This window comes from Penicillium daleae, assembly GCF_028827525.1.
Source record: "Penicillium daleae strain IBT 16125 chromosome Unknown utg000004l_segment0_segment0, whole genome shotgun sequence".
NCBI lineage: Eukaryota > Fungi > Ascomycota > Eurotiomycetes > Eurotiales > Aspergillaceae > Penicillium > Penicillium daleae.
Window position 1 is genome coordinate 596,117 of NW_026623152.1, and position 24,182 is coordinate 620,298.

Below are 24,182 nucleotides of genomic sequence, written 5' to 3' on the forward strand. Positions count from 1 at the left end.
GCTTCGTGAAGTGTTTCAGCAATAGATAGGATTGGATATAATACAGAGCAAGAGCCGAGAGATAGGTAAGGTTTGAGGCTAATGCAAAATAATGGATAATATTATAGAAGGAAAGAGGAATTTCGAAGGTATCTCGAGAAGAGGCTTGTCTTATAATACTCTGTTCAAGAATTCTGATATCATCGAGCTTCTACAAACCACGCAATCTAGCTAGACGCCCTCGCATCAGGTACCACCATCTGCTAGCCTACTACGTCATGGGCCGGCCATTGATATCATTGCTGGTATCTAGCCCTCCTCCAATTCCTGTTAGCCAAGGCGTCGAACCGAACAAGAGGCCTCTGAAGAGTGCACGGTACAGGGAGCAGTAGTACTATCGACCAGAGAAGCGGGGAGGCAGAGAGCCACAGGGCGGCCGGTAGTATCATCGCTGGCATCATCATAGTGGGGCTGACAGCGGAGCTTGTTCAATGGAATGGCACCGATCCCTCTAGTCTGACAAGGACGTACCACAAATATGAGCTTTTATTTCGGGATTGTGGCTGAATCGGGGGTATGGCAGGATTGGTGGATGTGGAGCACAACGTGGTGGGATGGACAACGTGGTGGGATGGACAACGTGGTGGGATGGAGTATATCATGACGCGAAATGGGACCAAGTGTAACGTTTCTTTTTCTGGGGCATTAAACAATGAAGTTCTAGAGATGTTGATGGTTGTTCACATCAGGCGATGAAGATGATGTTCATCTTTTTGAATATCATCCTGCTAATGCTGGGCTGAAGAATACATGCACGTGTACTTGACAATGCCTTGCTGCATCAGAAAGTGACAGGCGGAGAATTCGTCATAATTATGGTTGACTGGTTGTTGGCACATTGCGAGCCATGGAAGTATGCAAGTCCCGCCATTTGGATAAAGCAACCACGAACGAATCAGAATGCTATATGGATAGATGAGCAGGAGGGCCTTTGCTCCATTATACCCGCCTTGATTTGCCTCCCATCCAGTGAGTGTTTCACGCTGTCACCCCCTGTCACTGTTCCTGTCTTGTGGTTCATGACCATGATCATGCCTGGTTCACTTTCAAGCCTCGACGTCGACTGTGCAGCTTGGAATTAGCCAGTATCACGCAAGAATTGAGATTGACCGATCATCATTACATCAAATAATTAATTCTTTTGGAGACGGTGGAGACGGCGGCTGTTGGACTGTGCAACTATACACTGCCGCTTGACTGCCCTACAGCAGGTAATATCACTTTGTTTGCTCAAAGACTTCTTCTAGACACGCCTGGATTGTGGGATCAAGAACAGCACCATTGTCTTTCCACGGTACTCCAATTTCGCTACCCTGATTTAGTACTGACAATGTCCGTAAACAAGTTATACAAGCGAATACCACCCTTGATATATCATTTTCTTGCTAGCTGGCCAAAACATGTTAGTCAAAACCGCATGAACCAGGATACCCCCCTGTCGGCAGCGATACGAGTGGTCGAGCACCCCCAAGTCACCGGAGTCTGGGCGGGATGAGATCATGATCGATCGGGACGATTCATCATTTTTAATCTATTTAAAGTGGGGCCGTCAGCCACACACTTCATGGCAGGCGACAGCTGATATCATTGAGGCAAATTCAAGGCAGCGAAGGTGTGTTTGGTGTTTCAGCTTCCAAAGATTATTGCTATGCTTGCTACCCTGCGATCTACCATCTTATAAAAACTTCTGAAGAGGGTGAAAGGTTGTTTGTTATCTTATGCTCGGTATCACCTTGAATGACGTCCGATCCGCGACCAGTCCCACGCCGCGTGGACTGACCCGCTGGAAAATCCCCGACAGCCGCCAAATCAGAGTTCAGCACTAAGGATAACGGCGCGCAAATCAAGTTTTCTTGGGCCGTGCGTGAAGCACTTTGGGGTCCTCCTTGATTTAGAAACTGGGGCAATTTCTTCGTGTTGCATACATAGAGAAGTCTGGAAATCCTTCTTTTCTTGTCCTAACACAGTAAATTCAAGACTGGTCATTCTATCAACGCCCATTTCGAGGTATATCGAATATCACGTGTCTGCGATACACATTCATTCGCCAAGTCTCAATCAAGGCCTACCTATTTCTAAAAATCTAGTCTAGTTGAAGTCTCACGGCATGATCTATAGGTTAGCAATTCTGATTGATTGGAGTATGAGACTGGAATGCTGAGACATATTGATGCGTTGGGATATCCTGACATTGTTATGTTCTGTGCTGACAATTTCCTGATGCAGCAGATCATCCTCTTAAGATGCTCACTCTCAACTACTATTCTATCTTATAATATTTCGCCTGAACTACACCAACCATCCCTACAAAGTTGACCATGGTTTACCAAGTACGTTATCCACAGACATTACCATACATCTCCTAGTGAATTTTACGCCCTGGGAATTTGTCGGCATCGTCCATGTCTGACTGAGTCACCTAAGAACATCAAGTACAACATGGGGAATCCTTGCACGATAAAGAAAAAGTCGGAAAAACGACAACACAAGTAATCAACGGCCTTCGGCAAGGCAAACGTCATACAGCCGCCCCTTGAATGCTGCAAGTTTGCAAATGGGATTGCGCAAAGCTTTATCAGCGTTGGGATCATCTCCCGCTATTATCACAGCCGCGTTTATTCATTCCCCGTCGCTATTATCATCCTGAGCGTCGCAAGCTAGGCTGGAATCCAAGGCCGTGGTTTGGTGGATCCCGCTTCGAATGCACGATCTGTATCGCCTCTGATCCGATGATGCGTTTATTAATAAGGCGGCGAATATACTCCATCGTCCACTCCTGATCCCGCTTGTTGGTTGTCTACACCTCACATCTCAAATTAGCATATCATCCCTTCCAAATAAGCAAGCACTTACATCGTTAACCGGTGCTAAGAAATTCTCACTAATCCCAGGGGTCGGAATTTGAGAAGCCACAACTTCAATATCACCCCTTGGATTAGCATCTGCCTTCTTCACGCCCGAATAATCATCGACAATATATGTAGAATCAATCTCTCCGATCGGAATTATCTCATAGTTTTCGACAGAGTCGTTGGAAGGTGAATAATTTCGTTTGAATTCCAGCATATAGCCAGCCATCGGTGCTCCCACGACCTCGATTAAGGTTCCTTGCTCTGAGGCCCCTTCGGCAGGAACAAAGATCGCAAAATGCGCCCGTTGAGCTTCGGCATTGCGGGATGCGATGAGATGTACGGTTCGGAGTGTCATAGATGATAGATTTCAGATGTTGTAGAAGGAGAAATCTTTCCAGGTTCAGGTGCGATCTTGAATTCATGCAACTGACGTAATAGGAACAGGGCGGAGGCTCTCCACTGCGGGGTACTTCAAGATTGCCAGCTTTTGATTACACGGGAGAAGTATACATAGCATAGCTTCTAGGGACCAAATCGACAACTTGTTCTCCTATATCCCTAAACATCACCTGCGTCGTTAGTCATGAAACAGGATACACCATCCATGATGAATGAAGGGTTCCCAGTCATACTCTCTCGGGATAGCCAACAGCCATGTTTGGACGGAAACTTAATATCCGCATGTAGAGTGGAGTGTTAGCGATGGGCAGTGATTGTCACACAAAGGAGTACATTGTAACAGTGTACCCCTGATATGCCTTTTTGACTGTAGAAATCACGATTAGTCCCTACCATGGAGAGGGATCGGTTGCTATTCTGCAAAGAATGTACTTGCAACAGCATAGGAGATTTGACGAGCGTCTTGCCGAATGGCCTAAATTATAATAAACACCGATTTGTCAGGATAGAGCATTGAATAGTTATATAGCACTGTCAACCTAGCAAATATTCGTCGGTGCAGGAGGGAAAGAATCGGTCGTGGCCGGCCATCTGCTATCTCGTCCCGATCCGAAAGTCGCCTCGAGAATATTTAAACAAGCACTGATTCGTGGTGCCATAACTGTTTATTAAGCTGGGATGGGTTCGATACTCCTGCATAGTTTCCCACTAGCTAGAAAAGAGCCCCTCATCTAATCGTACTCTAACTAGTTCAGACTTTAACCCCGCTCCCCACCGAGAGATAAGCCTCGCAATACAACCTAGGGAGAGGAGCTATCCATGTGAGTTCCCTCATTCTCCAATCCTTCCTCACCCAACTCACCAAGTCAGTGACTGGAGTAGTATAGCTCGGAGTTCCTGATGGCTGACGCAGGAACATATCTCCTCTGGATAGCTGGTGAAGAGAAGGCCGGGGGAGCCGATCTGTACGTGTCCTAGGTGCAACCGTTATCGTTCCAAAGCCTAAGAATGAACAGGATTCCCATCGAAGACCCAGCAACAGGCGAAATTTTCGCCCGGTAAGTGCACATTGCCCAAATCCGACACTTTCAATCTAACTTCGAAAAGTTGCCATGCTGCGTCCGAAGAAGACGTCGAGTCCACGGTCGCTGCGGCCCACGCTGCATTCAAATCCGGCATCTGGTCGCGAGCAAGCCGTCACCAGCGCGCCGATGTTCTCGAAAACTGCGCATCCCTCCTGTCAAATGCCCTCCCGGAACTGATTACCCTGGAATCAAAGCAGACGGGACGAGTGATCAAGGAAATGCAGGCCCAGGTCCCTTCTCTTGTGAAATGGTTTAAATACTACGCCTCCTTGCTCCGAGTTGAAGAGCGATCGGTTCTTCCCACTACTGGGAAATTGCACAATTTCATTGACAGGGTACCACTGGGAGTAGTAGTGCAAATCACTCCTTTTAACCACCCGCTTCTCATTGCGGTGAAGAAAGTGGCTCCTGCACTTGCAGCAGGGAATAGTGTCATTCTAAAGCCCAGCGAGCTGACACCTTTGACATCTCTGGTGCTGGGGAAGATTCTTTCTCAGGCTGGCGTTCCAGCTGGTGTGTTTAGTGTCTTATCAGGATACGGCGGGACGACGGGGAAAGCCCTTGTTTCTCACCCTTTAGTAAGAAAGGTAGACGTGACTGGAGGGACGTTAGCAGGGAGAGCGATCGGGTCAATCGTCGGCGGCAACCTGGCCAAGTACACTGCTGAGCTTGGAGGTAAAGCGCCCTTGGTCGTGTTTGATGATGCGGATATTGACGTTGCTGTGAATGGAATTGCGTTTGGAAGCTTCATTGCGAGCGGACAGACGTGCATTGCCAGCACGAGAATCATTGTGGACACGAAGATCAAGGATGATTTTCTGCTGAAGTTGTTGATGAAGGTGAGAGGGATTACGAAAAGGATTGGGAGCCCTCAATATCCAGATTCAATTATGGGCCCTCTTATATCTGGGAAGCAGCTTCGGAATGTTGAGCGACTTGTGGATGGGTCTATAAATGACGGCAAGGCTGTACTTCTCAATGGGGCCAAACGAATGATGGGAACGAGTCCTCTTGATGGGTCAGATCTTTCAAAGGGTTACTTTTATGAGCCTACAATTCTAGTGTCTCCCAAAGGCGACGAAAGCATCACCGAATCATCAATCTGGCGAGAAGAGGCATTCGGACCAGTGATCGTCGTTGTTGGTTTCGACACCGAGGAAAAGGCTGTGACCTTGGCGAACGACACCGAGTTCGGACTGGGAGCTAGTATCTGGACGAAGGATTTGTCAAGGGCGTTCAGAGTGTCTGAGCAGATCGAGGCTGGAATCGTGTGGGTCAACACTCACCATCGGAACGACCCAAGCAGTCCATGGGGAGGTGCCAAAGCTGCGAGTGGTGTTGGAAGTGAGAATGGAATTGACGCTTATCATGCGTATACAACAACAAAAAGCACCATTATCAACTTCGCCGCGCCTGAGGAATCGCTTGCTACGGATGACTGGTTTGGAGATGAACGCAAAGATGTTAGATACGGCTGAAGTGGAGAAGCCACTCTTTCAAAAACATGAAACTGGTATTATTTTCTTTCCAGTATAGGACTGCCCCGTGAGGTCGATTAAAATGTAAATCTAGAACAGAGTACCATCACCTTCTATCAGTATAGGACTAGACTTAGTCTCAGGGCGAAACTTTGCTGCCAACTCCCGACCCGCTTTCCAAGACCCGGCCTCCAGCATTTGCGGCATACTCAACTTAACGCCCTGGCTAGCGAAGTGGGCGCCGATGAGCTCATGAAGCTTATCAAGAAGAGCCACAGTCATTGCGCGCCACTCGACAATAACATCACTGGTAGCCTCGTAGCTAGGAAGGTCCTTTTGCGATGACGCCAATCCGATCTTCAATGCTTCTTCCTTGAGATTGAGGACACCTAGGTCCACAAATAAGCCTCCGTTGCGATACTCCGGAAGACCGGTCCCCTTTTCTAGGTTCTTCCACTGCATGTCGAGTACGCGCATGAAGGGTACTGTGAGTGAATAGGCGAGCCATTGCGTCAACTTGTGGAAAGGTGCGATGTGTAGTGTGCGATTCAAATTTCCGGTTTCTTTTCCTGGGTTGAGTTTTGAGAGGATCTCGAGAGGCCAGGCATCGCCAATGGGGATGTCTGCAATCCTCGTGCGGTTTCTAGGCCAAGCTGGGAGGAGCGTTTCTTGCAAGATGGCCCATAGTGTATTGAAATCTAGTTCCTTGGATGGGCCTGCCTGCTGAACCAAGTAGTCTATAGTGGACGTGTCAATAAGGTGTCTGATCAAGATGATGTATGTACGTACCGACGAGATATCCTGGCCGACCAGTTTCTCCGAAGAATTGAGGAAGGGACAGAAGGGAAGAGCCCACGCTCTTTAATAAGCTAACACGAGAGGCAGCTCCGACAAGTGGATTCTTCCCCGTGATTTGGAAATGCTTCTCGAAGGAAGTAACATCGAGAGCCATCAAACCGCGCCCTGTCGGTGTCAATATGAGTAAGCCCCTAAAATAGATCCAGACTAGTTCAGAGACTGACCATCGACCAATTCAGCATCACTTCCATTGTTGCTCGAGAAAACTCCGCTCTTAAACATGTACAGTGATGCAACTGCAATACCTTCGCTTCTGCCATACGCCTGATCAGTGCCAGGCTCAGCGAACTTCCAGATATCACCGGCTCCAGCGTCAAGCAAAACGGCGACAAAGAAAAGATCAATCAGTCGACGCGTGGTCTCGAGTCTATTCAGTCCCCTGAGCTTCCATTGTCTGATCAAGGCGTCGACCCGAGCAACGCCGCCAACATCAAAGTGTTGCCATCTTCCGTGCGGGGGAATCTGGTCGTATCGATCTGGGCCGAAGTCTCGCTATACTAGCTTAGTATGTGGCTGGTTGATTGTAGGCGACTCAGTTTTATGAACTTACTGAAATAACTCCAGCAACAAATTTCGCTACTGCAGGCATCTTAGAAGAATCGTAATCAAAGTGGGAGAGCTCATTTCTCTCGGCCGCCCCAAGGACCAAGTGCGCTCTCTCACGCACCGCCTCAAGGCCCTTCAGATACTCAATGTCGGCCATTGCGATCGGAGCTTGCAAAATGATTCTCCTCTTGCGTCTGAATAGCAAGGTAATGTGTGGTTTCGATGTGACTTGTGACTCGAGCCAGAAGCCTTTTATCTTCGAGGTTGTACAAAGTTTACCCCTCTCCATGCACACCCCGCACCAGATTGTCGCTTATCAGGTTATCATGTGCCTCTGGTACGTCAAACCTTTCTACCTAACTGAACCAGAATTACTCTTAGCCTATCTTTCATCTCCATCGGAGGTCATTTTGTGTCCGTCCACATCAATCTGTCAATCATGGGTCTGCTGTGGTGTCCCGGCTCATTTCACAGCTGATCTACTAGTCCCCGCCACCTTTGGCCCCCAGACCAGTGATTGCAGAGTCATCAGTAGGCGACATTTGTACCTTTGGCTCGCCTCTTTTGTACCCCTGGTCCCCTCGATCTGACTTTCAAATTACCTGAGAATTTTCTTAACTTCCAACACGCCGTATGATTAAGGCACTAATCCGCTATCTATTCTATACAGTTTAATATCTAGGGCCAGCTCAATCCCAGAACCGGCATACACTAACGATATCAGGTAAAATGGCCTACGTGCCTGCTAGAAGCCTCAGCTACGTCAATATTCTATTCTACCAGATGTAAAATTTTAAATAGAACAAGAAACCTATTCACAAGATCCGCATCAACCCCATGCCCCTAGGAACACTGCCTTCCTTCGATCGACGTCCTACGAGCTTGAACCAGTTTCTAATTAGCTCTATTCGATGGATCAGAAAGCTATGTTGATTAATGATATTGTCCATTGGAGTTACATTAGCTATAGACATAGAACGTTTGGCATTTTCTTACCTTCTATTCCGTAGTGTGACGACCGAAAGATACGCCGAGGCGCTGTCCACCCATGTGCACTCATTATTTTCAACTATTCCTCTATAGTTGCCGCCTTTCTCTTCATGCATTCGTCGGTTGAATCGTCTTTTCAACTCCTTTCTTTTTTTCCCAGTCGGTCTAGTATACTTGTGTTGCTCCTGGTATATACCTCGCGATCTTGTCACTTTAATTACGGGTAATTTCCTGCACAACAACTCTCTGGAGTTCCATTTCCGGTGCTCCTGGCGGAAATTGTCAGTAACCCATTTACAGCCCTTTCCGCTCTCGTGAGATGGGCATGCGGGAAACCTTGGTAATCCGAAGTCTGGATATTGCGATATGAAATATAGCATTTTGTATGGTGTTTCGGGGTGGCCAGGGTAGCCGGGTGGCCAGGGTAGCTGGGAATTACGTTAATGCTTGGCGTGGTGCCTAGGAGTTTTTGTTAGTTGGCTTTGGACTTCTTTTGATTCCCTTGGAACTCCAGCCTGAATACAGCTATGAGTGTGGAGACTTTTAAGGATAACCAGGCAGTACACCTGGAGGTTTCCCCAAAGGTCACCCTTCAAGCTGCACGCTTTGAAGGACTGACTGTGGAGGACGAAAAAGTCCTTGAGAAGAAACGTAAGTGTTTGTTTAGGTCCTGGCCCTACTGGCATGTGTACGCAGGTCATCATGGATTTTGTTAACAAGTTTCCTTCCTAGTGGTTCGCAAGATCTATCTGCACCTCGTCTCCTCACACTGTCTCCTTTTCATCTTCAACATCCTCGATCGCTCCAACATCGCCAATGCGCGGCTTGGAGGTATGCAGAGCGATCTAGGTCTCAGCGACACCCAATACCAGACTGCTGTAGCTATCATGGTGAGCGAAGCCCAGCTGGCTGGCAATCCTCCGTGCTAACTTCCATAGTTTATGGGCTACCTATTGGGCCAAGTACCAAGCAACATTATCCTCACGCGCGTGAAACCATCCTGCTACGTCCCAGTTGCCATCTTCATCTGGGGCAGTATTTCCATGTGTGCCGCTGCTACCCATAACTTTGCTGGTATCATGGTTGTGCGAGTGCTGCTGGGCTTTGCAGAGTCGCCTTTCTTTGCTGGAGCGCTGTAAGGTCAATTCTTTCTGTCCTTGTCCCGGGTGTTATGATCTCGAAATTAACACTGGATAAAGTCTGCTGATTGGTTCCTGGTATAAACCCCAGGAGATCGCACCGCGAGTGGCAGTAATGTACTGCGGTAATACAATCGCCAATGGCTTTGGCGGCATGCTGGCAGCTGGGATTCTGAGTGGTCTCGATGGAGTCAGTGGTCTGGCCGGATGGAGGTATATTGCATGGTCATTAGTCTGAGGCTTGGTGCCTTATGGGCATTGACTAACCATAATCCTCTTTACAGATGGCTACTTATCATTGAGGGAGCAGGCACTATCGTCGCTGGTTTTCTGGCGGTCAGGCTCCTGCCCGATTTCCCGGGATCTGGAAAGCACGAGTGGCTCTCCGATCAAGAACAGCGATTTGCACAGTGGCGTCTGGCGCAGGGAGTCAACTCAGAGATCGACGAGGACGGCTCCATCAAGGAAGGCCTAATCGACGCCTTTACGGACCCCAAGACGTGGGTTCTGGTCAGTATTCAGATCTGCCAGCTCACATCGCAAACATGGACGTATTTCTTCCCTGTGAGTTCTAATCCCTTCTGTTCACGCATTTCCTGTCGAAACGGATTCTTTGCAAGGAAATAAAGTTGATATATTTCCATCGATTGCTACAGTCAATTGTCAAAACCCTCGGGTTCAACAACATCGTAACGCTCCTCATCACGGCCCCAGTCTACGTCTTCGGCTTCATCACTTCCCTCGGCAACTCCTTTATCGCCACATACACGAACAAGCGCGCCATTCTCATCGTCTGGCCTTTGATGGTAAATATCGTCGGTAACGTCATGGTTATTTGCACGCACAGCACGGCGCCCCGCTACGTGGGCATGTTCCTCATGTGTGCTGGCTCGTACTCTGCCTTCAACGTGGTCCAGGCGTGGATTGCGAGCACTGTGCCGCGCACTCGCACCAAGCGCGCCGTCGTCTACGCCTTGGTCAACCTGTTCGGCAATTCGTCCAATATCTACGGCTCGTACTTCTTTCCCAGCTCGGATGCGCCGCAGTACCGCATGGGTGGGATCATTCTTTCTTCGTTTGCCGCGGGCGGTATTGTGCTGGCTGTTTCTTTGGGTTTCTGGCTGCGCCATTTAAATATCCAGGTTGCTCGGGAGGAAGAGCGGGATGGACAACCTCGTTATAAGTATCTCTGGTAGATGCAATGGCTAACAGAATAAGTCTGTTCGAATATATGTGGAATTTTATGGTTTATGGACAAACCTACATGGAAACTATAGCTATATGGTGGAAGAGAAATGTGACATAGTGTTGACATTGAGGCAGTTGGACGAAATCTCAACGGCTGGGTCTATGGTACATTGGTATCATTCGTGTTTCATTTCACATTTAGAGGTCGTAGAAAATTGCCTACGTGGGATATACGCAACGAAAGGTATTCTCATGTGTTTCGTGAATTTAGCAGTGCTATAAAGACCACAATCAGCAGAGTATTCCGATAAAAGAAAATAGTATTGTAGAACCACGAGATACGTACACGTTGGTAGGCGATCGAGTTGCGGCCAGAAATCAAGACAAAGCTCATCGGTGAGACCATTGGAGCTGAGCAAGCCTCCTATTCCAGGATCAGACAGCCCGGAGCCATGGATAGATGAATTGATTGGTTCCATTATGGAGGTCCAAAGTCCGGTCCAGTCAACAGAGTGTTGCTCATGGGGAATGCCTTCTGCGCGAACAATTTCCACCGGCAAAATGGCCACGGCTTCCTCATTCGAATCGGCTTGGGATTGAGTCGCATCATCGGGATGTGTCTCATTCTCTTCTCCATTCGCCTCCAGCCTCAGAGCCTTTAAGACGACCGTGTACCTCCATGCAAGGGCGTTCATTTCGGTGGCCTGGCCAAGATGGTATTGCGTCTCTTCTGCCAGATGATAAAGCATCGTGCGGTCGATGGGTGGTGATTTCGGGTCCCCATCGCATGCGAAGAGCCATTCGTACGGAATCCGACCCTTTTTCGAGTGTATTAAATAGATGTAGACAATAGATAGGGCGTTGAAAGCAATGTACTGGGTGAACCAGAAGGCCGGGAACAGGAGATGATACTTGACGAGATCCAGAACCAGCTCAAGTGTATCGCGAGCCGTGTGGATGCAAGTTTGGAGAAACTCCCTCAAGAGTTGGTCGGTGTCATGGTGCTGTGAGTAGTCTCGAAGAAGAAGCGGCCGCGTAACAAACATAATAGCATGTAGTCGAGCTAGGCGGATGACAGTCAGCTGTCTTCGAAATACCGAAATCAGGCTGCTCGGACAAACCCAATCTCCCAAGAGAGGTGGTAAGTTGGATTGCCATTCGGTAATCTGCTTCATTAATATTGCGATAGTCTTGACTTCTTGTTCTTTATCGAGAGTCTTGATCGAGTACAAGTCCCTAGAGGCTCGTGCTAGAATTCGAGAAATCTTCGCGTGGCAAACGGATGCATCCATCAAACAATTTCTCTGGAGAGCAGGGCGTTGTCTAGGCTTATTGTCAAGGACTTCGTCATTGATCAAAGCTGGATACTCTTGATCGATATCCTCCTCTCGAAGTAATCGCGGCCGACCAAGTATAAGGCTGAGGTACTCATCAAGAGTAAAGGAGCACCACAGTACACGCTTCGAACACTCTGAAGCGACTACACTCGATGCAATCGACGCGAATGCTCGTGGACGTGTCTGCTTTCGATGAAGGCCTAGTGACATCACAAGTTGTACCGTTGTGCCAAAGTTATACCAGGCTTGGTTCACACGAGAGGTGCTCAGAAGATACAGTACTGTTAGGAATCGGGCCTGCGCAGACTCCAGAGACGGTGCACCTGTTTCCTGGGCAAGGGTCTGTTCAGCCATTTGATAATAAGTTTCGCTTTCCTGCCAATTTGACCAGTTTTGGGTGTTTTGTGCGGGCGATCCCTGACTGAGAGTAGAGAATAAGGAACTTGTGGCACATAGTAGTAATAAAATTGCCTTGGCAGCAGATGAGACCGTTGAGCCTGCACTTTGGACATCCAACGGCTCATTGGATCCAAAAAGGCGTTCCGCCCAAGTTTCGACAGTTCCTTGGTGTAAGACTCTGTAGGTAGGTGATGCGAATTCAAAATATCGCCGTATCAAGTAATCGGCTGTTGATCGGTCAGGCCAGTGCATTTGAGAGACTAGGGTTCTCGGGGCACGCCGATCGCCATGCGAAAAAATCGAAGCGGACACATCCTCTGCTGGCGATGTTAAGGGAGGTGGAGCCCCATGCAAATTTCTGACAGCTCTGTCCAAGAACGAATGGGCAGATGCCGGCCCTCTGTATTGGCCGCCAATTTCGGTTGAATTACCATCTTCCGGGGTGGATCTGTCGCAGCGAGGCTTGACGGCGTGGTGATAGATCGGCGTCCTGGAGGTAGCATGCCTGGAGGTGTAGCCATGGCCCCGGCTTCTCTCTCGATAGGTGCCTTGTCCGCTCCATTTCCGCCTCTAGTTTCCACCGGGCGCGACGAGGGTTGCGGGAAAGCAGCAGACCCCCGGTTATAGGGGACATCGTACGTGCATGATAGCCCCGACCGTATACAGGACTGACATGGGATATCTCCAGTGCATGCCTTCTTGCGTGCCTTGCAGGCGTCGCAAGCTCGTGTCACTTTTCGCCTGATCCGCGCCGCGCGGGACGGCGCCCTGAGACGCTGCTGTGGCCCCGCCGGGTGGGATGTAACTGCCATCTTTGCTCCGTATATCTCAGATTGGCGATTACTCTCGTCGAGAATAGCCGCTCTTTGTTCTAGCTAGTGCTTGATTTACAAGCCTCGAGCATGTAAACTGGCTGGCTGGCAGAAGGAGGAAGTGTGGGGTTGAGGCAAAATCCGCCGCTGGTTCCTGCATTTCCGACGCGGAGAGGGTGGAACAACACCAGTTGGGATGGAATCCGGGGTCTCCACGTCGCTTCAAGTCGTAGACTTGAGGCGATGTCGCTGCAACACGCTTGTAAAAACATTTGTGACCGTCCACTGTCAGCAGCCTTGACGGCTGTCTTCTGTTGCTTCGGGTATGATTTTATCCATAAACGCAATGCAAATGCCCGTGCGGGTGGATATATCTCGCGATCATCACGCATAGGAGTCTACGTGGTAACTCCTACTTTACATAGGGGGACCACTAGACTTGTCCATTCATGAGTTTCCTGCCCAGAGCGTCACCCCATAGATACAGTGGCAGTTCAAAATTCCGAAACCAGAGACCAAGAGAAAAGACCATCTAAATATGCTTCGAGTTTACGTTTTTAACAGATTTTTCTGAATGTCTTTTGAACCCTCTTTCTAGATATGCCGGGCAGTTTTATTCAACTTGCCTTTTAAAGTATAGCTGATGAGAGGGGTTTGAACTTTCCCGGGTGTTGCAAACTTATGGAACGCCACTGTACACACTTTTCGTCAGCAATACCGGAGGTGCTAGCAAACTTGACGGACAACTGTCCGATTTTCCGCTATCCGAGCCCAGTCAATGCTGGAAAAGCGCACTATTTCCCCGAACCCCTCATTCGCGGTTCGTGCAGGCTACGAGGATTTTTATCCCAGATTCTGTCCCGGGGTAGAGACAATCTATATATGTTGATCCACAGTTAGCATCCTGTGCCATCTCTCAGGAGAGCTAACTATCCCAGGGATCCCAGATATGTCGAAACCAATTAGTGATCATCTGGAATCCTCGGAATCCCTGGAATACGGGGGTCCAACAGATCAGAATCAGGGACCAGAATACACCAAATCCGATGCCTCGAACTATGTGATTGACTCGAAACTGGAGAATCGAGTTATTCGAAAGATAGACTTTATGATCATCCCGTTCATTTGCATCACGTACTTGGTCACTTATATTGACAAAGCCATGCTTGGTTATGCGGCCGTCTTTGGCTTGAAGGAATCTTTGCATTTGACAGGAACGGAGTACAGTTGGCTGGGTAAGTGATTACTGTGAGTATGAGAGACAACCGGTTGACTTGACGATGTTAAATAGGAAGCATGTTTTATTTTGGCTACCTTGCTGTACGTCTGTTTCCTACATTCCACCGACGAAAAGCTCTCCAATTAACAGAACTATCTTAGTTTGAGTATCCTACTACATTTGCCATGCAAAAGCTACCCATATCAAAATGGCTGTCGGTGAATCTTTTTCTTTGGGGTGCAATCACTATGGCCTTAGCTGCCTGCGGGGGTTTCAAGTCATTCCTCGCACTGCGCTTTTTGATCGGTGCACTGGAATCGTGTTCAACGCCTGCCTACCTCTTGATCACCGCAACCTGGTATACTGTTGAAGAGCAGCCAATTCGAATTGGCTGGTGGTCAACCTTCCTTGGCGTTGCAAATTCATTCGGTGGCCTGTTGGCTTTTGCCGTGGGTCATATCAAAGGGTCCTTGGAATCATGGCAATACCAATTCATATTCATCGGAGCCATAACGTGCGCTTGGGCTATTTTCATGGCGTTCACTCTGGCCGAGCGTCCCTCAACAGCGTAAGTATTCCATATTGAGCGGCGAGTCGATGATCTAGGGCCCTAACTGACCGCACAAGACCATGGCTTAAGGAAGACGAGAAGCAAGTTGCCATTAGACGCCTGGGACCAAGACACCACGGTTCAAATTTCAACGAGATAAAGAAGTACCAGATTCTGGAAGCGGTCTTTGACCCCAAGACTTGGCTTTTCTTCCTTTGTGGTGTGGCAACCCAGGTGGTCAACGGTGCCGCCAGTAACTTCGGCAGCCTGATTATCCAAGGATTTGGCTATTCCAATCTAGTTACGACTCTGTTCCAGATACCATATGGAATGATTATTCTGGTATCCAATGTTTCTGCGATGTATTTGCAGCGGTGGTTACCAGGCCAGAAGCGATGCCTTGTCGCCGTGCTGTATGTGTGTCCGGCTCTAGCCGGCGTTGTTGGGATCCACACAATTTCCCGCGATCACAAAGTCGCACTTTTAGTGTGTTACTGGGTATGAACTCTTTGATGTTTTGATTCTTAAATCATTTAGCCTGACATTTTTCTCAACACTAGTTGACGAGTACCTATACCGCCTCTTTCGCCATGATCATGTCTCTCATTACAGCCAATACTGGTGGCTCCACGAAACGGTCTGTCGTCAACGGCATGTTCTTTATCTCATATTGCGTGGGTAACATAATTGGACCTTTCTCGTTCAAGAGCAACGAGGCCCCGAAATATACGTCTGGAATCGTGGCGATGTTGGTGGCATACTGTGCTGAGATCTTCTTGCTCCTGGCATTTGCGACCTATGCAGCCATGCAGAACAAGATCAAAGACAAGATTCTTAGGGAAGCGGGACTGAGCTTGGAGAATCAAATTCATCAATCCCTGGAAGAGACACCAGTGGATCAAACTGATATGGAAGATATATACTTCCGTTACACATACTAGTCCAGGTTGTGAATATTGTACAGGTGAAGATATTTCAACAGGAAGAGGGCGTGTGCTTACTTGAATCGACTGCCTGCGTTAGTGTCAATTGAAGGAACCAGGGAAAAGCAAAGACAGAAAGGTCGCTACCGAGTCAATCGTCCTGTATTATGTTGTTTAACTCTACGAACTATTGGGTAACTTGGCGGTATCGCGTGGAGGTCCACTCGTCCACCAAATGAGTGAGGAAACCATTTAAGACTCGGTTTACATTGTAATTTTTGTCGTTCAAATGAATATTTGCTCTTACCTCCAAAGTTTCCCTGAGCGCGTAGGAAAATCTCCTATATCTCACATACGTACTCCCCAGGACACTAGAATGCTCGACCCCTTTTGTACACTATTGCGTTTTATTCATCTGTACACAAAAGAACTACAGAATTGCCACCCCGTTAGGTGGGCTGGCCACTCCTCCTGGTACCTAGAAGAATCGTCAACTTGGAACATAGGACTTGATATTGATCGTAGTATCATACTTACCCTGAGTGGCACACTGCTGAAAAAGAATGACCACCGTCCTTGTCGTCGACACTCTTCACTGAGCCTCTCAAGGTCAAAGAGTTCACCAATTGGCATTCCCCAGCCTGCCAGCAGCCATTCGTGAAGCAAGAACTGAGTATTCTGACATGGCCAAGCCTCCATGCTGGGCATGTCGCCGGCAACCGCTGCAAAGCCCGTTTCCCACAACCAACGCAGGGTTTGCTCTGACGACTCAATTCCGACGGCTGGGGGAGATGTGATATCTGCAAGAGCCTTGGCTTGTGCCTCTGATAGCTGAGAATAGGCACGTACCCAGCCAGATCGGATGAACAGGATATCGCCTTGCTTGAGCTCTGTGCCCTGGCTGGCTGCAATCTCCTGCAAAGTCTTTGCTGAAATGGCATGCGTTGAGAACGGGTCAAACTGGAGATTTTCTGCTTCTGCCCATGCTGCATAGTCGAGGAGGACTCCTCGTCCCACGACCCCACCATTCTCCACCCACGCTGTGGGCAATGGTGCATTAGCCGGTTGAGCTCATTCATCCCAGGAAGGTCTGTGTGGTTTTTGACTTACAGTGTATTCCGTTGACCTCCGTGGTTAACAGATTATCTAGGGTCTGGCCGTTGAAGTATTTCCTGCTATCCTGGTAGGCATAGTGTCTGAAGCCATCCCACTGGGAGCTACTCTGAGTGTTAAAATGCAACGTGTCATCGTTGACTTCTCTGGGTGCTTTGTTCTTGATCGTGTGCTCAAATGGTGCTCGTCCGAAGCAGGGCCTTGACATGAAATTGAGGGGCAAATCAGTGGGGATACGGATGCCCGTCTTGATTTCTTGTGACGCAGCAATCACAATCTCCGGCGTGAGTCGATTCAGCATGCCACACTGGTCATTGTCTCCGAATAACCCCCAAGCATTACCTGGAGGGCCATCCTTCCACAACGGAAGACCATCGAACGATGGGACTGGAGTCATTGTAATGGTGTGGGGAAATTGGGCGTTTGCGCGATCGCACTTGAGGAAAACGGTGGTCGACAAGACACTCAAGTATAAGAAGGCTAGGACTCAGGAGGTCAGCCCTTGGTGGAAACTAGCTGTTTTGAGATTACCAGAGTGGAAAATATCACCAGCTCACTATTTAAAGGTCCTTAAAATGGAATCGATTCGAAGGAGAGCGCCGCGATAACATTCGGGCTTGGAGAAGGGCAGAGAATGATGCCGATTTCCGTGTCTGTTTCCGCTCCGCATCCTTTTCCGATAGACTGCTATGGAGACGTGGGGGCTGAGAAAGCTATCACAGCTATTATTGCAAGCCTGGTCCTCCATTTACGATTCAAAATTGAAAGTCGTGCTCCTTTATATGCTGTCACTCTCCCTAATCCCATCACTTCACACTGCATTCATTCATCATGGCCATTGAAACGCATTTCACCCTCAACACAGGCGCAAAGATTCCCGCCGTGGGCTTCGGTACTTGGCAGGCCAAGCCTCTGGAGGTCGAGAATGCTGTTGAAGTCGCCCTTAAGGAGGGTTACCGTCACATAGACTGCGCTGCCATTTACCGCAATGAAACCGAGGTTGGCGCCGGTATCAAGAAGTCGGGTGTGCCACGCGACGAGATCTTCATTACCGGCAAACTGTGGAACACCAAGCATGCTCCCGATGATGTTCTGCCGGCTCTGAACAAGACTCTGGCTGATCTCGGGACCGATTATCTTGATCTGTACCTGATGCATTGGCCCGTGTAAGTTTTGTCCTCTAACGCCTACACTTCGCAATATCATTAGAACACCATGGCTAACAACATACCCGGACAGTGCGTTCAAGGGCGGCGACAAGTGGTTCCCTCTCAATGAAGATGGTGTTTTCGAGCTGGTTGATAATGACTACATTGCCACTTACAAAGAGATGGAAAAGCTGTTGGTGACTGGGAAGGTTAGGGCCATCGGTGTGTCGAACTTCAACATCCGCCGCCTGGAGGAGCTCCTGGGACAGGTCTCGGTCGTGCCCGCTGCCAACCAGATCGAAGCCCACCCATACCTGCAGCAGCCAGAGCTACTCAAGTTCTGTCAGAGCAAAGGGATCGTCATCGAGGCCTACTCTCCCCTGGGCAACAATCAGACCGGTGAGCCCCGCACTGTAGACGACCCGGTCGTGGCCCAGGTCGCACAACAGGTAGGCATGGACCCTGGCCCTCTTTTGGCCAGCTGGGGTGTGCAGCGCGGCACTGTCGTTCTATCCAAGAGCGTCACCCCTTCTCGCATTGCAGCCAATCTCCAGGTCAAATCTCTGCCTGATGATGCATACGCCAAGCTGACTGGTTTGGAGCGCCACAAGCGCTTCAACTTCCCGGCCAACTGGGGCTCTGATATCTTTGAGGAGGTTGGCGAAGAGGCTGTGCGGAAGGCAGCCGTGGCAGCTGGCCATGCCAACAAGATCAAGTTCACTGTTTAAGGGATGTTTGACAAATTCTTTTCCATACTCCTGTATAGAAAGCCCAAAGCTTCAAAGAAGTATAGAAAGTCATGATTATCGTTTCAAGGAACTGTTATTTGGCCCAAAATGTCTTCTACTAGAGCATGTGAGCCTTTTAAGACGTTTTCATGTAGCTTTTTCATTGTGGGGGATACAATCTCCTTTGTCAAGGAGCAGGTAAGTCCTTAGTTCGTGCATCCTTAAGTACCTGTCTCTTTGTTGATGATGATGTCTCCAGTAATCCCCCGCCGCACATATTTCAGGAGTGATGGAATTATATTCTCACTCAGAACGCCTGTTACCTATATATGGGCTATGTAGAGTTCCGTCAAGTATTTGATTCTCGTAATATCTATATAGGGACCACAGCTTCCACATACTGCGTTGATCATGAAGTCTTTTGCAGATATGATTATTTTGGGATGTTAGAATCTCAACTTCCTACAGATCTGGCGCCGACCCCTAATTCCGGAAGGTAGATTCCTAGTGTCCTTTTCAGGCGGATGACATGGCGGAAAAGCACGCCTATTATGCATTTCCGCTCAACTCGAGAGTCCGCCAAATGTACATCGCCCCAAGCGGATATTCACATTCCGCCGATCACGTGTAGCGGAAAAGCCTCGTACATTTGGCGGAAAACATGTGACTAGTTCCCTCGATTCCGTATAGCGGAAAACGCCTTGCAACCCCTCAACTATCTCCTCCCCGAGTCGGAGATTGGACGGAGCCAGCAAGACATGATATCAAGTCCCGGACATACAACATGCCGACCGATGGAGCATGCGGAAATGACAGCTGCTTCGGTGCGAAGATTCGCTTGGTTGACCTCAAAAGGCACACATTCTCCGAACCTGCAGTGTTGCTCACTGTGTAAACCAGTGTGCCATTTCACTCCAAAATGGCAGCACCAGCTCTCTCAATACCAGCTGTGGCTGTGTCCTCATTGCCAGCTATCTCCCCGTCCGCCACGACTTCTGTGTCGATGACTGCGACCCCAAAACAGGAGATTTATACTATCAACGACCTTCTGCGAGTAAGAGCCTCAGGAGAGACTGCGCACAATCCTATTGTGGCCTATCCATCTTCGGGCACCAATTATGTATACTATACACCTTATCAGGTATGGTTCTTTTCTCAAATCGTGCATGCATGTCATGGGCACTAATCAACCCCCAAGCTGGATGTGCTTGTTGAAGCAGCCGCAGTACAATACTCCAAGGCCATTCCCCAGAGACTCGCATCAGTTGATCCCGTGCAAGTTGTCGGGCTGCTGGGTGTATCTGATTTTGAATACCTGATCACTCTATTGGCCGTATCCCGTTTGGGACACACCGTCCTGCTGCTGTCGACTCGCATCGCTGAAGATGCCTATGTCAGTCTCTTGGATGCGACCAAGGCCTCATTTCTCATTACCCACCCCAGCTTCCAAACGATGGGAGAGAAAGTTACCAAACGAACGGGTGCTATCCAACTCCCCGTCATAGCGCCGGCGTATGCAGCCTCACCCGAGGCTACATCTGCCCATCTCCCTGTCGCGCACTTGCACGGCCCCACTGAGAACAAGCACATCACCTGGGTCATTCACTCCAGCGGTTCGACCGGCCACCCAAAGCCCATCTACCAGACCCATTCCGGTGCCCTGAAAAACTATGCCAACAACTTCGGGCTCCGGGGTTTCATTACTCTTCCCCTCTTCCACGCTCATGGCATCAGCTGCCTGTTCCGCGCCCTTCACTCCCAGAAGCTCATTTACATGTATAATGCCAGCTTGCCGCTGACGGCCCCCTGCCTGCTGAGTACTCTGAACGATCACGAGGAAATTGAGGTCCTGTACGCTGTCCCGTATGCCCTGAAACTACTCTCAGAATCCGATGAGGGTTTAAAGCGAATGGCCCGTCTCGAGCTGGTCATGTTCGGTGGATCGTCTTGCCCCAAGCCAATTGGGGATACTCTCGTGCAGAACGGCGTCCGTCTGGTATCCCACTATGGAACCACGGAGACCGGCCAGCTCATGACCTCGTTTCGTGACCGCTCGGATCTGGATTGGGACTACGTTCGTCCTGGCCCTTCCTTGCTGCCCTATCTCCGTTGGGAGGATCAGCTAGATATGCCTGGCATTTACGAGCTCTGTGTCCTGGAGGGCTGGCCTTCCAAGGTTGCGAGCAACCGCCCTGACAATTCGTATGCTACCAAGGACCTGTTCGAAAAACACCCGACTACTCCCAACGCTTGGCGCTACTATGCGCGTCTGGACGACACCCTGGTCCTGGAAAACGGAGAGAAGGCCAACCCGCTGGTGATTGAGGGTGTTGCACGTAACAACCCCAATGTCGGCGAAGCCGTCGCCTTCGGAAGCACCAAACCGCGTCTGGGTCTGTTTGTCATTCCTTCCGATAAGTGCCTTTTTAAAACCGATGAGGAGCTGGTAGACAATTTGTTCCGGGATATCGAGGCCTGCAATGCCGAGCTGCCGGCTTATGCGTACATCTCGCGGGATATGATCCACGTTCTTCCAAAGGACACCGTCTACCGTAGGACGGACAAGGGAACTGTCATTCGTTCTGCATTCTACAAAGACTTTGCTGAGAAGATTAACGCGATCTACGACGCTCCAGATAAACAAGGTGATCAGATACTCGAGGGCCTTGATCTGATTCAGTTCCTTCGCGAGTCCCTCCTTGAAATCGCCTCAGCGGTGGAACCTTCCTCGCTGAGCGAGATCACAGATGTCTTCAGCCTGGGTATCGACAGTCTGCAGTCTATCCGTCTGCGCAGTGCGATCACTCGTACCTTAAACCTCGGAGGCCAGAAGCTGTCACAGAACTTCGTCTTCGAGAACCCGTCCCTCCAGGCAATGGCAGACCAGATTACTGCTCTACGTTCTGGTGAAGGTTTGAAGGAGCAGGCCCCTGTTGAAGAAAGGATGCAAGCCTTGATTGATAAGTACAGTACCGATTTCAAGACACACCTCCCCGTTGATCGTGCAGATGATGGTGACTATGTTGTGTTGACTGGAGCGACTGGCTCCCTCGGTGCTCATATTGTTTCTCAGCTGGTTCAGTTGGACCGCGTGAAGAAGGTCTACTGTTTGGTGCGAGCCAAGTCCTCGCCTGCCGCCTATCGACGCGTGGCCGAAAGCTTGCGCGCTCGTGCGGTCTCCTTTACTATATCCCCGGCTGCAGGGCGCAAGATCGTCGCTTTACCTTGCAACCTGTCTAAGTCCGCCGATCTGGGCCTCGGCGACGGTGTCTACGCGAATGTCAGAAGGTCAGTCACTGCGGTGATACACTGTGCTTGGTCGGTCAATTTCAACTGGGCCTTAGAGAGCTTTGAGGAGAGCTGTATTGCTGCCACACGCAACTTGCTGGATCTATGCTTGAGCGCCGAGAGACCACGCCCTGCTTCGTTCTCCTTCTGCTCGTCGGTCAGCACAGTCGCCCGCACTCCTGGAAACTGGGTTCCAGAGGCCCTTCCCGCATCTCTGTCGTATGCCCAGGGGATGGGATATGCCCAGTCCAAGCTGGTGACTGAGAACATTGTCAACCGAGCTGTCCATGCGACCGGCATGACAGCTCGGGTCTTACGAGCCGGCCAGATCGTTGGGGACACCGTCCACGGGATCTGGAACGCTAACGAGGCCATCCCAATGATGTTCCAGACAGCAAAGACCATTCAGGCCCTGCCTCAGCTTGACGACGTCCTCAGCTGGACCCCCGTTGATGTGATGGCGAATAGCATCATTGACCTCAGCCTGGCGCCTAATGCCGCAGAGGTGATGAACGTCACCAATCCGACCCTGAATCACTGGACACAAGACCTACTCCCGCAACTGAAAGACGCTGGCTTGAACTTTGAACAGCTTTCCAAGGAAGCCTGGCTGCAACGCCTTAGGGACTCCAACCCGGACCCCGAGGTCAATCCACCGATCAAGTTGCTTGAATTCTTCGGCTCCAAATACGACAATAATGACCCGACCCGCACACTCCTCTACGACACGAGGAAGGCACAGGCTTCGTCGCCCGCTCTCGCCCGCGCCCAGGGTCTCAACATCCACATTGTCTCCCGTTTTGTCAATTACTTCACAACTCAGTGCTGGGGACAGTCTGTCGCTCCAATCGTTCCTCGCAACGTCTTATTCCTGATCGGCCCCAGCGGCTGCGGCAAGAGCACGGCAGCACAGGCCCTGAAGCAGCATCTGGACATACCCGTGATCGAAGGCGACTATCTGCACTCTCCAGTCGCGCGACAGAAAATGGCCAACAACCTGCCCTTGCAGGACTCTGACCGGTGGGATTGGCTGTCGCATATCCGGGGCGCTGTGATGGGCCGCCTGCTCGAACCGGAGACCCCCGCGATCGTGGTGACTTGTTCTGCTCTGCGCACCGTTTACCGCGATGAGCTGCGCTGCTTGTCGAATCTATTTGATTTCCCGGTCATTGTGACGTTCTTGCTTTTGTCGCTGCAGGATCGCGAGCAATTGAAGGGCCGTATGGTGGCGCGGGAGAATCACTACATGAAGTCAGCGATGGTCGACTCACAGCTTGATCTGCTGGAGGATCCTGCTGATGAGCCGGATGTGCTCGTGCTGGACGCAAGTCGGAGGAGAGAAGAGGTGCTTGATGATGTTGTGCAGACGGTGGAAGGCATCTTACGGACGGGGTGAGATAGTAGTCTTGTTACGGATTTATGAAAGTGGATTAGGAAGAAATTATATATTTGTCAACTAAAATCTATTCTCTCGCTCTCTCTCTCACTCACACACACACACACACACACACACTTACATGATAATCACACCTAAAAGTCGTCTACGAGAAATGAACGACGAGAGAAGATTAGGGGTTAGAAAGATAGCTGAAACATAACTAACTAGGACTGGAAAGATGAGTCAGAAGATAAGTAAGAACCTTGGAAGGTGAGTGAGAAGATGAGTAAGAAGTGGATGAGTGAGAGTATAGCCACCAGCAAGAGAGGGCTGGGGGTGAGATTCGCCGAGTGTTACGGTCATTGCAAGTCAGCCTGAATAGCAGCAGCCGTGGCCTAATTAGATTGCATATAAGCAAGCAAAGCACGGTCTCACTCAGGACGGTCAATAGACCGGTCGAATAGATGAGCAATAAAGGGTTTCTGGTCGGTGGCCGTAATTGGCCGCCATACCGTGCCACGGTTCCAATAATCTCAACCGACTGGCAACTTCGAAGCCCAATCCAGGTTTGATTCATCAGCCTGGCGGTACATGTCAGCGATCAGTAGTCTGATGTTTCGATCGCCCGCCTTTTCGCGTACATCAGTCAACATTCCGCCATTTTTGACCTTTGTTGTACTTCCACGTTGATTAATTTCTGATGAGATTCAAGA

At 49.7% G+C, this 24,182-nt stretch overlaps 9 protein-coding genes across 9 annotated transcripts; 5 read left to right on the top strand and 4 right to left on the bottom strand.

Annotated features, from left to right (window-relative positions):
- Positions 1–2,677: 2,677 nt before the first annotated feature.
- N7458_003936 (uncharacterized protein) lies at positions 2,678–3,246 on the bottom strand (the record flags this gene model as incomplete). Its single annotated transcript, XM_056907318.1, has 2 exons — positions 2,678–2,836; positions 2,893–3,246. 2 exons carry the CDS (start codon positions 3,244–3,246, stop codon positions 2,678–2,680), a joined length of 513 nt encoding a protein of 170 aa, XP_056768045.1.
- Positions 3,247–4,190: 944 nt separating this feature from the next.
- N7458_003937 (aldehyde dehydrogenase) lies at positions 4,191–5,853 on the top strand (the record flags this gene model as incomplete). Its single annotated transcript, XM_056907319.1, has 3 exons — positions 4,191–4,255; positions 4,292–4,348; positions 4,398–5,853. The coding sequence occupies 3 exons, from the start codon at positions 4,191–4,193 to the stop codon at positions 5,851–5,853; spliced, it is 1,578 nt and encodes a 525-aa protein (XP_056768046.1).
- A 90-nt stretch (positions 5,854–5,943) lies between these two features.
- N7458_003938 (URC4/urg3 family protein) lies at positions 5,944–7,414 on the bottom strand (the record flags this gene model as incomplete). Its single annotated transcript, XM_056907320.1, has 4 exons — positions 5,944–6,590; positions 6,643–6,816; positions 6,876–7,203; positions 7,262–7,414. 4 exons carry the CDS (start codon positions 7,412–7,414, stop codon positions 5,944–5,946), a joined length of 1,302 nt encoding a protein of 433 aa, XP_056768047.1.
- A 1,360-nt stretch (positions 7,415–8,774) lies between these two features.
- N7458_003939 (uncharacterized protein) lies at positions 8,775–10,582 on the top strand (the record flags this gene model as incomplete). The annotated part of the gene is made up of 6 exons (XM_056907321.1): positions 8,775–8,898; positions 8,980–9,137; positions 9,186–9,382; positions 9,447–9,599; positions 9,671–9,950; positions 10,043–10,582. The coding sequence occupies 6 exons, from the start codon at positions 8,775–8,777 to the stop codon at positions 10,580–10,582; spliced, it is 1,452 nt and encodes a 483-aa protein (XP_056768048.1).
- A 242-nt stretch (positions 10,583–10,824) lies between these two features.
- Positions 10,825–12,265, bottom strand: N7458_003940 (fungal specific transcription factor domain-containing protein; the record flags this gene model as incomplete). The annotated part of the gene is made up of 2 exons (XM_056907322.1): positions 10,825–10,850; positions 10,921–12,265. The coding sequence occupies 2 exons, from the start codon at positions 12,263–12,265 to the stop codon at positions 10,825–10,827; spliced, it is 1,371 nt and encodes a 456-aa protein (XP_056768049.1).
- A 1,806-nt stretch (positions 12,266–14,071) lies between these two features.
- N7458_003941 (MFS general substrate transporter) lies at positions 14,072–15,832 on the top strand (the record flags this gene model as incomplete). The annotated part of the gene is made up of 5 exons (XM_056907323.1): positions 14,072–14,357; positions 14,414–14,442; positions 14,503–14,909; positions 14,969–15,389; positions 15,452–15,832. The coding sequence occupies 5 exons, from the start codon at positions 14,072–14,074 to the stop codon at positions 15,830–15,832; spliced, it is 1,524 nt and encodes a 507-aa protein (XP_056768050.1).
- A 412-nt stretch (positions 15,833–16,244) lies between these two features.
- N7458_003942 (uncharacterized protein) lies at positions 16,245–17,324 on the bottom strand (the record flags this gene model as incomplete). Its single annotated transcript, XM_056907324.1, has 3 exons — positions 16,245–16,292; positions 16,352–16,854; positions 16,925–17,324. The coding sequence occupies 3 exons, from the start codon at positions 17,322–17,324 to the stop codon at positions 16,245–16,247; spliced, it is 951 nt and encodes a 316-aa protein (XP_056768051.1).
- A 434-nt stretch (positions 17,325–17,758) lies between these two features.
- N7458_003943 (uncharacterized protein) lies at positions 17,759–18,803 on the top strand (the record flags this gene model as incomplete). Its single annotated transcript, XM_056907325.1, has 2 exons — positions 17,759–18,093; positions 18,167–18,803. The coding sequence occupies 2 exons, from the start codon at positions 17,759–17,761 to the stop codon at positions 18,801–18,803; spliced, it is 972 nt and encodes a 323-aa protein (XP_056768052.1).
- Positions 18,804–19,722: 919 nt separating this feature from the next.
- On the top strand, positions 19,723–23,487 carry N7458_003944 (putative NRPS-like enzyme; the record flags this gene model as incomplete). The annotated part of the gene is made up of 2 exons (XM_056907326.1): positions 19,723–19,944; positions 20,002–23,487. 2 exons carry the CDS (start codon positions 19,723–19,725, stop codon positions 23,485–23,487), a joined length of 3,708 nt encoding a protein of 1,235 aa, XP_056768053.1.
- Between the last annotated feature and the right edge of the window lie 695 nt (positions 23,488–24,182).